The sequence below is a fragment of the Branchiostoma floridae genome, chromosome 7, assembly GCF_000003815.2.
Source record: "Branchiostoma floridae strain S238N-H82 chromosome 7, Bfl_VNyyK, whole genome shotgun sequence".
Taxonomy (NCBI): Eukaryota; Metazoa; Chordata; class Leptocardii; order Amphioxiformes; family Branchiostomatidae; genus Branchiostoma; species Branchiostoma floridae.
Genome location: NC_049985.1, coordinates 8,958,325 through 8,970,537, shown reverse-complemented (window position 1 = coordinate 8,970,537; position 12,213 = coordinate 8,958,325). Strand labels below are relative to the sequence as shown.

Sequence of the window (12,213 nt, the reverse complement as noted above, 5' to 3'; positions counted from 1 at the left end):
AGCTTGTTTGAGCCAAGCTTCAACACTCTCAACCACGGAAAACTATCCAAAATGTTCTCTCCCATGTATGCTATATCGTTGTAGCTAATGGCCAGGTATTCTACAAAATAGAGCCCAGATAGCATTCCCACTGTTAAGGACTCTAACCGATTGCTGGTCAGGTCCAGGGTCGTGACATTTTCCAGCCCCATGAAGGCTCCTGTTTGGATGCTGCTGATCCTGTTGTTGTAGATGTTCAAGGTTTGCAGGCTGGTGAGGTTTGAAAATACACCATGTTCCAAGACACTTATTGAGTTGAACTGAAGGTCCAACCTGACTGTGGCATAGGTGTTGCCACCTGTAATATTTTTGGCTGGGATCCGGCTTGGCACTGCTGAGAGATTCTTCTCCCTGCAGTTCACTCTTCCAAGGATGTTGTTGGGGCATGCGTGAACGATACATGCACACAGATGTATCATCAGATTCAGTAGTATGTAGGTGTCAGGTCTTGATATCCCTGTAGTTGTCATGATTAGTGAAATCTCAGGAATTTGTCTTTTGTTCCTATTGTCACTGTACGTCTGCAAGAAAGCATGAAGAAAGGAAAAATCTGAAACTCAAGTGTATAATACCATACAAGAGGACATGTACATTATTAGTATATTACTACAAACTCACTTACTTTCCCGATTGTTTTATTTTGCAGCAGGAGGGAAAATTTGTTCCTGAAACAATTCTGTACCATATTTAAAGGGATATATATTTGTAGTGTTCTAAATTAGTTGTACAACAACTGAGAAAAGCTTGCACAAGTCACAAGCCAAAAGCAGTCTTACTTCAATTCATCCTTTCAGGGAAGTTTGAAGTCACTTCACGATCACAAAATAAGACATCAAATGAAAGATCAATTAAACAGTACATGTTTATATGTGCACTCTCTTAATAAGTTAATATCTGTACTATAAGTATAACCAAAATTGAACATACACACAATTCTGTGTCAAACCATGTGGAAAAGTGAAGAATAGAGAATGGCCACTCAATCACACAAAAGGGAACAAACTTTGTACAAAGTTCCTGTTTCCCTGTCTTTCCTCTGTAACTGACATTATCTTACCAAATATGTAGAAAAGTGCAGAAAATGCAAGTACCTGCTGACAGGTCAGAAACTTCCCTAAACTGTGTAAACATCTTCTTCTTTGGTATTGATGTCTAAAGATAAACATATTATTTTACACTTCAACAAAAAGCCTGTTGTGCAACTTGTGCTGAACTTTCTAACGTTCTTTATTTCTGATGCTTACACAAGCTACATTTTCACAATGGTGCCAAAGTCAAAACAATGGTAACAAAGGTACTTCCTAGAAGGAACAGGTTTTTAAAAGGATTGTGCATTGATATCACCATGCCTTACATCCAAGTAGATGAAGGAACTTGGTACTGTTGTAAGGGTGTGTGGTTGGTCGTGACCTTGGCTCGAAGGCGTCCCTTACAGAGTTCGTAGGATAGTTGAAGGTCTTATGGTGTGTGCGACAACCAAGGACGACAGAAAGCCAGCTACATGGAAGACGTGTCTGTATTCTCTCTCCCTCCAAGCAGAACTCTCCCTGTCCTCTAGCTCTACCCCTATTTAATCTCTCCTCTCCACATCCACCCCAGGGGTCTGGCGTGGGGACGCTATGCATTCAAATTAGCTGGTACCATATCTGGGACACACCACCACCCCAGGTGTCTGGCGTGGGGACGCTTTGCATTCAAATTAGCTGGTACCATATCTGGGACACTCCACCACCCCAGGGGTCTGGCGTGGGGACGCTTTGCATTAACTGGTAACATACCCCTCAGATGAAGGTGAATAGGACTTCTGGGGTCAATTAACTCAAGGCTGCCCACTCCCCTTCCTAAGAACAGTTCAGGGTCAAAGTGACTAATCCAGTCTAACATTGAGGGTCTCGGAAAGTACAAGGAACTCAGCCAACTTACAATATAGATGGATTTAGTACAGAGGCACCCTGTTACATGCTCCCCTTTCGAAATGGAGCCGTCCCCTGGCGACGTACTTACAAATATAGTTAATATAAGTACAAAAGTAGGAAACTCTGTAACATCACAAGATTACAGATCCGAACTATTTACGTGTTATCACTGGTTACAAAAGCGGCGCTCATAAACTACAGTAGAAAAATACGATCGTTCCTTCACATCCAAGTTGCAACAGTACTCAATGACAATGAAACATTTCTCGCTCTGTCGTCTTATCTGTCTTATTTATCAGTTCACATATCTTTCATGGGCAATTTCAGTTCATAGTGTCGTCATCAGCTTCTTCTCCTCAAGGTTCCTTATCTTCTATTTCTTCTCGTCGTTACTGGTTCATCATCGGTCTCTGTTCCCTGCCCCGCTGGTCAGTCCTACGCCTTCATGCCTATACGATACCACAGGTCTCGTACTTGCTTTGATCCTCCTGGTAGCGTGTTACCCGGGGCCCTGTCGGATGTACCGTCGGTGTAGAACACTTTGCGCTGATAGAGGTCCCTGTGGGGGTTGATCTGCAAGCCGTTGTCCTGGAGACGCAGGTGACACGGTTGGTGTCCCAAAGAGCCGTGAAATCCTGCCATGATCCTCACTGTTAGTCGTATTACAACGTAGGAAAGAACACAACGCCAGAGTCTGACCGCATTAACTACTCATCTATGTTCCTTAATTATTATCATCAACTTCATCATCATCATCATCAACTTCATAGTTCCTTAATTCTTCACAAAATCCTAAATTCGTATCGCTGAACCTCTATTCCTCTCAAAATTCGCTGAACATGAACTGAACTCGCAAATGCCTATCGTCAATGCATGAACTCATCATCCTTCCTTAGAGCTGTTACTTAATTATCGTCAAGTTAATAATACTTGTTAGAATCGATCGAAAATTCTGCATGGCTTTCCCTAGATTAGAACAAAATCTCAAGTGCACAAACGATTAAACAAGAATGTTAAGTTAACCAACCAATCCTGACAAAGCGTCATCACTCCCATCTGAATAAAATCCAGTCCCCGAAGTCTGGGTTTCCAAGGGAACGAGTGGCCTGTCAGAACTATGCCTGTGTTATCCTGGTGACTAAAACAACTCTGCCTTTCCAAGTTTCATATCCTATTCCCATTCAGAAAACATGAAATCTAACAACACATGAACTTCTCAGTTTCGCCCTTCTATAGTAACCTGTGAATCTTCACTCTTATGCCTAAGTCTTTGTATTACGTCAGCTTTTCATATTCCGAAATCTCTGCTCTGTATAATTTAGCATTACTTCACAAACGAAATGAAAATCGTACATCTTTTTTTGCCTTAACCGATTCCACAACTTAGTTCTTGTTACACAACTTCTACTACTGACTTTCTACGTATAAACACGGACGTTAAGATACATGTCATTCCAAAGCTCCCTAGATTCTTAATCATCAAACTTGTGAACTATTGGCTTCCCCTATCCATCTATGGTTTCTTCTGTCGGCTAGCCTAACTCAAAGAACAAACTTCACGATAGCAACAACTGAACACGTGGCAACCCTACAATGTACTACCCTACACTGGCAAAACCTTTTCTCTCGAAACAACCCTAACTCTGGAATTCTGAAGTTATCAGCCAAATACACACTACGAATGATCCCCTCTTTGGGGAAGTGCTCAGCTACTCTCTCTTTTTTTCCTGCCACCCATGGAATCAACCCTTTGTCACGCCCAAATGAACGGTCTACAGAGCACGAAAGCATCCCTACCCAGCTGAACTATACTGGGCCTGTCAATGGTCTATGGAAACATTCTGCAACCTCATAATCCAACAACTGCTCTATCAAATGGAACTTCTCTGAACTAAAACAATGTCACACTAAGCAGATAGCGGTCAGACAACAACGCATGTGGTTCTACCTTCATTGTCAGTTGAAAGGCACTAACCCGTTCCTCTTCTGTTGGCTGGTCTGCTCGTGTTCTTGGTAGCATCTTTGGTCCTGTCATCTTTGGTACTCGTGTCTCCGGTCTTCTGTCTTCTGTAGCTGTGATGGTGAACTTGGCTCCTGGTCTTGGTCGACGTACACGCAACTAATCCCACCGCTGCCACCAGTTGTAAGGGGGTGTGGTTGGTCGTGACCTTGGCTCGAAGGCGTCCCTTACAGAGTTCGTAGGATAGTTGAAGGTCTTATGGTGTGTGCGACAACCAAGGATGACAGAAAGCCAGCTACATGGAAGACGTGTCTGTATTCTCTCTCTCTCCAAAGCAGAACTCTCCCTGTCCTCTAGCTCTACCCCTATTTAATCTCTCCTCTCCACATCCACCCCAGGGGTCTGGCGTGGGGACGCTATGCATTCAAATTAGCTGGTACCATATCTGGGACACTCCACCACCCCAGGGGTCTGGCGTGGGGACGCTTTGCATTAACTGGTAACATACCCCTCAGATGAAGGTGAATAGGACTTCTGGGGTCAATTAACTCAAGGCTGCCCACTCCCCTTCCTAAGAACAGTTCAGGGTCAAAGTGACTAATCCAGTCTAACATTGAGGGTCTCGGAAAGTACAAGGAACTCAGCCAACTTACAATATAGATGGATTTAGTACAGAGGCACCCTGTTACACTAAGGTAGAATTTTGATCATCTGTCAACCCCTTCTTGAGTTCTTCTCTTTCAAAGTTTGTAACTAAACTGCCTCCTACAATTAAAAAGGCTGTTAGGAGGCCCAAACCTACACCACTCACTCTGTCTCAAGAGCTCAAAAATACCACTCAAAAATTACGACCATATATATAGCCATAGCATGTCCAGAATACTGTAGGCGCAATAACAGCAGAACATCTGCTTGAGTAACTGGTATCCTTGTTTGGTGACTGAAGCTGATGTCTTTTAGAATTAGTATTCATATACAGAATGAGATGGTGATAAACATGTTTTGCAGAATTTGGAGTTTTTCTCCCTCACCAACTTGATCATATAGAATCCACAACCTGTTCTATTCTTCAAAGGCTTACATGTTCAAGTCTATCTACCTCAGCAGCACATTGATGAATAGTTGCTCACTATTGGCTTTCATATGCATGAGAACCATAATGCACATTGGGGATTACACAAAGGCAGTCTCAATATGTAGGTCTCTGTTCTGAACAGTCAACAAAGCAGTTTACTCTAATACATCTTGTGAGAAAAGACTACCTACCTTGAGTCTGTGTTGAGAGATTTCTTCCTCACTGCTCCAACTTCCAAGAGCCACATTCAGGGATGAGTCACTGATGGAGGATTTCTCCTTGCCTGGTTGTTGCCAGGGGGCAGCCTTCCACTCAGGAAAGAATGCCCTCCCCAGAGTCTGAGTCCTTCCCTCAAGTGCTTGGATTGACCAGTACTGTGCCTCTTCTGTTGGATCCCGCAGATTCTGTGCTGCAGCTGCGATTTTTCTCCACATTTATACTCAACCTCGTTCCGCATAAAGGAAGAAGTGTTTTTTGTCACTTGACACAGCTTATTGTTCAAATTCTGTGAACTAGATATGCACCATTCTTAGCTGATCCTCTAATCAAAAAGAGGTTCCGCTCAAGTCCTCGGAAGAAACAGTGTCAAATGGCACAAACATCCTGTTTTTATGTTCCGTCATCGTCAAACCCAGTGCACAAAAGAATACATATTTGATTAAACACTATCTTGTAGCATATCATGAATGAGACTCAAATAGGTTATGTATGCATTTTGCATCCACATCAGTTGGAATACTTAAATGTGTGATGAAGAGGTGGGAAAACTGTTATGGCCATCAGTCTGAAAATCATGTTATCAAATATGTCAAATATGTATTTTCATGCATTATTCATAAAGGAAAACTGTCAAGATGGGACAAAATAAAACCAATTTGTTCCTTTCCCCCAGGGTATCCAGAGACTGGCTGCTCTGTTGAAGAAGGAGCTCAAACAGACTGCATCTGGGTGATCATCTCACACATCTGAACTGCAAACTTGGTCAGGCTGATGTCAGAAGGGCACACAGCAGAATTGTTGTTTGTATTAAACAGTGACATGAGCATCTCCTTTAAGTTTTGTTAACTTCTATACATTTGCATAGAGTGATAGTGTTATTGATAATATGAACGCACCCTACAATTGAAGCTGCTAAAGAAGAAGCAAAGATGTAAAAAAAAAACTTGACAAGCTTTCAGAGTATCTATTAAACCAACCAGTACATAATTATATATACTAGTATTGAGGGTGGTCTTATCCTCTTGTTAGTCAACATCTTTCTTAGTTAGGGATGACTGGTGCAAAAGATGTGGGTTATTGGACGAAAGATTAGTCCGCTATCAATCAGAGTCAATATATGATTTATAAACAGCCAAAGTATCAAATCTCTTACTGACAAAGAATGGGAAACATTTAGAAGAAAAAAATGACAATGAGAACCATTGTGGTGACTTGGAATGGACTCCAGGACATGTACCTTCTTTCTGCTTAGATTTAGAAAAGAACATTTTCAATCCTCATAAAGCTATGCGAGTGGAACCCAACTTATTATCTAGTAATAGTATAGATGGAGAGTTTGGTAGAGATCAAAACAGTATTTGGTATAGAATAGGTAGTACTCAGGTGCAACTAGTTGTTTGATGTATATTATATTATTATATCACATATTGTGAAGGTGGAAAATAACAGCTGACAAGCAGTTTGCTATACGTTAACCCTTCCAGTGATTATATCATAGAGCTGGAAAAAGAAAATCTATCATTTGTCGATAGACATCTATCATTTGTTGATAGACATGTTGTGTTAAAATGTCATACATGATAAAGTTGAATGATTCTTTACGGTTTCATAAGGAAGCAATGTACTTGTTGGCAAGCACATGTTTAAAAATGTCTATGACCAACATGAACATGACATTTTATTTTTTTATTGGTGAAATAGCAATTTAAAATTGATGTATCTAGTTCTACAAATGACTGAATTATTGCAGCTTCATTTTTGTAAGTGGTGTGGCTATTGTATAGAAAATTTCAGATTACAAGCTACATGTATCATGCTGGTAAATTGGAGACAACATTTGCAGCAAAGTGGGGAAGTGCTTTATGGTAAACTTAAAGCGGATAATTGAATAAAATAAAAGAGGTGTTGAAAAAGAGACCGTGCTGTATTCCATTTCAGTTGATATTGTAATATCTATGTTCTGCTTTTACATAGTTTATTTAACATTACTAGTAAGTGTACCATAGCCATTGTGTTCAAACGAAACAGTAAACACACATGACTTGGGTTTCAACTATTTGCAGAAGTTTACTTGAAGTCCAAGTATGATTTCTTCTTTCGAATCGGAATGTCTCTCTGATATTCCTGGGGGTCTGCCCATCTCTTGTTGATATTCAGATGATCCAGCTGATCCTGTATGAACTTGTGTGCCGGCATTCTTGCACGGTATCTCCTATCAAAATACTCTTCACTCGCCTTCTTGGCACGAGATTCCTCATCGATACATGCCTCCTCTGCCTGTGAAACATGAAATGTTACAATCACATGTCAGGACAATTACAGGCATTTTCTAGATCTATCACTAGTCTCGTACCGTAATTGGTCATACATACTCTGTCAATAAGTCTATTAGGGTATACATAGCTTAAAACAACTATTTCCAATTTAGCTGTCATAGTTATTCAGGTACATGTAGTCTAGCTAAAACAACTCTTTTGAACTTACTGGGGGTAATCTTACGCACAGACTAGAGTAGCATGGCAGTAAAGCCAAAAATTATGAAAGAAAGTTGTGTGTCTGGTCTCTCAAGTATCTGAATTCTGAATACAACATGTACAAGGTTCCTGAAATTTGAAAGGGATTTCTCAAGAGTCAGCTTGTGGATATTTGAATAAAATAGGAGAGGTGTCAAAAAACAGTCTTTGTGTGGGAGATCATGTTATTCATATTGTATTCAATCTCAATTACACCTAGTTATTGTGTATGTTCTGCAAATTTTATTGAACAGAATCTCATTTCTCACACTGGAAACTTCCCTTTGGATTTCTGAAACATCCCATTTTGCCATTATGTTCCAAACTTCCCATCTATCATATTTCTGGTTTCCTTACTGTTTTTTGCTCACCTGGGATAAGTGACAGGTGGACAGGTACTTCTCTGTCTCTGCTTCCCACCGCAATCTTTTGACCGTGTTCCTCTTCATCGTCAATGTGATTGGCCGCCATCGACGGTGCTTTCTGTGGGTTACGTGTTAGCGGTAAGTATCTGTCCACCATTGGTAACACATCTTACACTCCTGTCACTCAAAATGTTGTATTAGACTAATTAAGAGTCAACAGGGTAAGACTGTTTCGTCTGCTGTTATCCTTATAGGACAGCCATCATCTGGATCATAACAATTGGATCACCCTTTAGGCTTTACCAACTCAGCCCAGTCAACTCTTCCCAACAGCTTGGTCAACTTGGCCAGGGTTAGGATCAGGGTGCATGTTGGGCCAAGTTTGCCACTCACAAAGGTTGGAACTTCAAAATTATTTGATGATACCCTACAACTACCACTAAATATATAAATAGTACTAGTAGTTGATACATGTAAAATTATGTGTCCTTGGAATATGGAACTGAGGGATTTCTGCTTTAGTTTTTGACGATGACGGTCCCCCCATGACAAAGGCGTCAGACACTGCAAAAAAAATATGGAAGATTGGGGGAAATTTTGAAAAGCTATAAATTTTCATACATTTTGAAAGTTGCATAGCAAATTTTGCTGATAGACTATATGTTGGCATGTTTTCTTTGGTCAATTTGCATAATTTTAAAGTTTGGCAAGCTCAGGGAAGTTCCTTCACCATGCAAGTTGACGTTTGTCAGATCGCAATGATATCATACACTGCAGTCTATTCTTGGAGGCAAGTGGTTCATACTCAAAGTCAGTTTCATCAAGATGCATGATGACCGGCCCGACGCGACGTGCCTCTATGAACGTTGACAAGCGCAGGCGCGTATTTCTACTGCTCCTACTCACCCAGTCCACTGTTTTCCGGGAACGTGTTCCGTGTTGAAGTACCACTTGTATCTCATTCCCCTCACTGTCTTCGGAAGATACGCTAAAACCATGGACAACCTCATGATTTTATATCTTCGCCCTCCCCTGACCTCTCTGGCTTCGTGCTCCGTGTTCTCGACCTCTTGCGCTAAGTTGGACGCGTCTATTTAGAACAGGGAGAGCATTATCTGCAACTAAACATAGATTGAGTAGCACTTGGACAAAGGTATCACAAAATACTGTGTTAGAATCCTATACGTATGTATATTCTAAATCTATTAATAGATGTCTAGGTTTCTATTGTCTAAGTTTACTTTTTAAATATCTATAAAGCCTTAACACCTACTTTGTAATGTACTTAACCAAATCCAGACTTACTCCCAGAAGGCCTTTCGGCTTCCTCTTCGCCATTTTCCAAGGTATGATAGCCCAACATTTTTCACATCCCTTTAAAATCAGTCGTAATCAGACGTCTGTGAAGACGATCGGACAATGATTGTCAACCACATAGATAAAACAGATTACAGGAAATACCGTATGATTAATTTTGTAGTTTTATTCTTATTATTTGAGGTAAAAATCGTTGTGGGAATACCGAGACGATACAGCTGCCTGGTGCTCCCCCTTACTTCGCTTAGCTATATTTTTCGAAGACGGGCACAGCAAAAGTCCACGCATATCATACTTTATGTTCGTCCCTTTCGTTGTCTTATTGTTGTAACATCACAATCAGAGTATCACACCGTGTCAGTAAGTAGTAAGCTTGTAGATCCCGAATATCGCGAATAGTCAGGAAGACTTTATCACAACACGCTGATACTTTTGCATAAATTTATAACTTTTCACACACAGATTAGAACATTTTTCAGTTCCGTGTCTTCAGTTAAACGATGATCTTAACTCTTAAGGAGATCCATGCTCTCAGTCTTAACCTTTGTCTGTGTTTGAATCGCAGATGGCTCCTACCAAGAAGGGTGAGAAGAAGAAGCGCTCAGCCATGAACGAGGTGGTGACCCGGGAATACACCGTCAACCTCCACAAGAGAGTCCATGGCATGTGGGTACTCAAGTCTTCTTCTTTCGATTAAGGCAGCCACCTTCATTTTGCTTTAGATCTGTGCAGGTTGTTTTAGAATAGCTGCAAAATACAGTCAGACCTTCACCAGGTAGCAGTGAAAAATGCTTAGATTTGTTTATTTACAAGCAGAAATACAAGTATGTATTATATAGGCATCAGATCATTAAGCCCTTTCACAGAGGTTAGAACGCATGTACGTTGACAGGAGTTCTAGGTAATATGTCAAAGGGTAAGGCCCTGAAATTGAAAACAAAACCCGTCTGGACATTGTTATGCAAATCGAAACAATTGCTGAGACAAGGACTTTGTACAATTTTGGGGTCTTCCCTTTGACATATTACCTTAAATTCCTGTCGCTGCACATGCGTTCTAACCTCTGTGAAAGAGCTTAGACCCACATCAAAAGTTATGATCACATGAATTATGCTAGTCCCAGAACAAATCTAAAATAGATGGAAGTTGAATTGTATTTCAACCACATTAATACCAGTTGCTGTCTCTCTCAAACATTTTTGTATATGTATGCTTTCTTAAGGATTTGTGCACTAAATGATTGACCAACCTTTCACAGGGGTTTCAAGAAGCGTGCCCCCCGGGCTGTGAAGGAGATCCGTAAGTTTGCTGAGAAGATGATGGGCACCCCAGATGTTCGTATCGACACACGTCTCAACAAGCAAGTCTGGGCCAAGGGTGTCAGGTACGCATGTGTCTTGTGTAAGAATACACATGTACAGAGAGCAGTGACAATAGTTTGCACAAGGAAGTTGGCAAGGAAATACTAGTACACTGACTGTTGACTTGAAAAAAATGCATCAATAAATGCAACATAACCTTCTGACCAACATCTTCACTGATACATCCCTTTGTGTAGCATCTCCTCGATGTTTTATTGGTGATTTTGTGTACTTTGGATTTTCCTAACTTTACGTAATGTGTTTTGGTTTAAGAGTTATTTTGAAACATTCAGATCATACGAGCAAAATGGATCCACAACAGTACTAATGTAGTTGTAGCAGGTGATCTCACTCACTATCCATTGTTTGTTTGTTTGTTTGATTTCTGTATCTATAACTGTACATCATGTACTAAATCTGATATCCACTGTTACAGGAGTCCCCCATGCAGGCTGCGGGTTCGTCTGGCCAGGAAGAGGAACGAAGACGAGGACTCGCCCAACAAGTTATATACCCTGGTCACATATGTCCCTGTCACAACCTTCAAACGTAAGGACAGCCACGTCTGGAGTCTACATGTGGTCATTAGTACGCTTACGTGACAATTGATATTTACTGTATTTGTATGTTCTATGAACGCATGTAATATGTGTGTTATTGACTTGTTATAAATAAAATATTGACTTGTTCAATGGTCCATAGTCATGAATACTGTGATGAAGCATTGGAGTGTTAGCATAATAGGAAAAGTACATGATTTGTGCCTTACTCATATGAAGACAATTTTTCAGCATTCGATTTTGGATACATCAGGAAAGCTGTATTAGCATTGTTCAACAGAATATGTGACAGTTATACATGTATGTGAAAGTACAATAATGAAATTTGGATGTGCATGTTGAAAATACTTAACTTTAACAAGGACCCTGAATAACTTATATGAAAGACTTATTCAAACGGTTTGTTTGAATATTTCCAAGTAACCCTAACACTCACTGTGAAAGGTTTTAACAACTTTTCTTTGTGTTTACAGGTTTGGGGACTGTGAATGTGGAGAGTGAGGACTAGACAAGTACATTACCAACATCCAATGTAATAAACAATATCTCGGGAATGTCCTGTATTGGTGTGCTTTTTCTTCTTCAAAGTTTTTAATTAGTTATCTGCATCTACATTTCTGTAGTACTTAGACAGTTGGAACTTCCTGGAAGTGTCTTTGACTCCTGGTATCATGAGGAATACGGTTGTGTACCCAAACATTAGTATAATACCTACATGTATAAAGTCATGTAGGTACATCAGAATACTTGTATCTAAACCTGTACTTAACCCTTCATACTGTGCTTTGGTGTGCAGTTTGATTTCTAAAAGTACAGTTGTAAAAATGTAGCCTGAGTACCATCCTCCGTAGTGACCATTTGCTCAATACAGAGGATAGTATTCTGGCT

The 12,213-nt window shown here is 40.4% G+C and overlaps 3 protein-coding genes across 9 annotated transcripts in view; 2 read left to right on the top strand and 1 right to left on the bottom strand.

Annotated features, from left to right (window-relative positions):
- LOC118419012 (kynurenine/alpha-aminoadipate aminotransferase, mitochondrial-like) overlaps nucleotides 1-7,124 on the top strand; it is a 44,449-nt gene extending 37,325 nt beyond the window's left edge. For all 4 annotated transcript variants that reach the window (XM_035825228.1, XM_035825227.1, XM_035825230.1 and 1 more), the window contains exon 14: nucleotides 5,883-7,124. In XM_035825228.1, the coding sequence (XP_035681121.1) occupies nucleotides 5,883-5,942 (60 nt within the window). In that variant the 3' untranslated portion in view covers nucleotides 5,943-7,124. The remainder of the gene's footprint in view (nucleotides 1-5,882) is intronic.
- LOC118419015 (ribosomal protein 63, mitochondrial-like) lies at nucleotides 6,879-9,189 on the bottom strand. Its single transcript, XM_035825235.1, has 3 exons — nucleotides 8,994-9,189; nucleotides 8,094-8,205; nucleotides 6,879-7,486 (listed from the first exon to the last, which is right to left on the bottom strand). The coding sequence occupies exons 1-3, from the start codon at nucleotides 9,095-9,097 to the stop codon at nucleotides 7,277-7,279; spliced, it is 426 nt and encodes a 141-aa protein (XP_035681128.1). The 5' UTR covers nucleotides 9,098-9,189; the 3' UTR covers nucleotides 6,879-7,276.
- A 201-nt stretch (nucleotides 9,190-9,390) lies between these two features.
- LOC118419013 (60S ribosomal protein L31-like) lies at nucleotides 9,391-11,879 on the top strand. Of its 4 annotated transcripts, none has more exons than XM_035825234.1 (5): nucleotides 9,391-9,433; nucleotides 9,970-10,070; nucleotides 10,663-10,788; nucleotides 11,202-11,314; nucleotides 11,799-11,879. In XM_035825234.1, exons 2-5 carry the CDS (start codon nucleotides 9,970-9,972, stop codon nucleotides 11,831-11,833), a joined length of 375 nt encoding a protein of 124 aa, XP_035681127.1. In that variant the 5' UTR covers nucleotides 9,391-9,433; the 3' UTR covers nucleotides 11,834-11,879. The 4 variants fall into 4 exon arrangements, with proteins under 4 accessions (XP_035681127.1, XP_035681126.1, XP_035681125.1 ...); XM_035825233.1 differs by having other exon boundaries at nucleotides 9,402-9,549; XM_035825232.1 differs by lacking the exon at nucleotides 9,391-9,433 and adding an exon at nucleotides 9,492-9,587.
- The last annotated feature ends 334 nt before the right edge of the window (nucleotides 11,880-12,213 follow it).

Bases quoted from the DNA above. Each gene is read 5' to 3' on its own strand.
- LOC118419015 (XM_035825235.1), bottom strand. From the start codon at position 9,097: ATGAGGTTGTCCATGGTTTTAGCGTATCTTCCGAAGACAGTGAGGGGA. The intron at 8,206-8,993 runs GTGAGTAGGAGC...CGTAACCCACAG, and splicing joins CCCGGAAAACAGTGGACTGG to AAAGCACCGTCGATGGCGGC. The intron at 7,487-8,093 runs GTGAGCAAAAAA...CATGTTTCACAG, and splicing joins CCACCTGTCACTTATCCCAG to GCAGAGGAGGCATGTATCGA.
- LOC118419013 (XM_035825231.1), top strand. From the start codon at position 9,552: ATGATTAATTTTGTAGTTTTATTCTTATTATTTGAGGTAAAAATCGTT. The intron at 9,705-9,969 runs GTTCGTCCCTTT...TTTGAATCGCAG, and splicing joins CCACGCATATCATACTTTAT to ATGGCTCCTACCAAGAAGGG. The intron at 10,789-11,201 runs GTACGCATGTGT...CCACTGTTACAG, and splicing joins GTCTGGGCCAAGGGTGTCAG to GAGTCCCCCATGCAGGCTGC.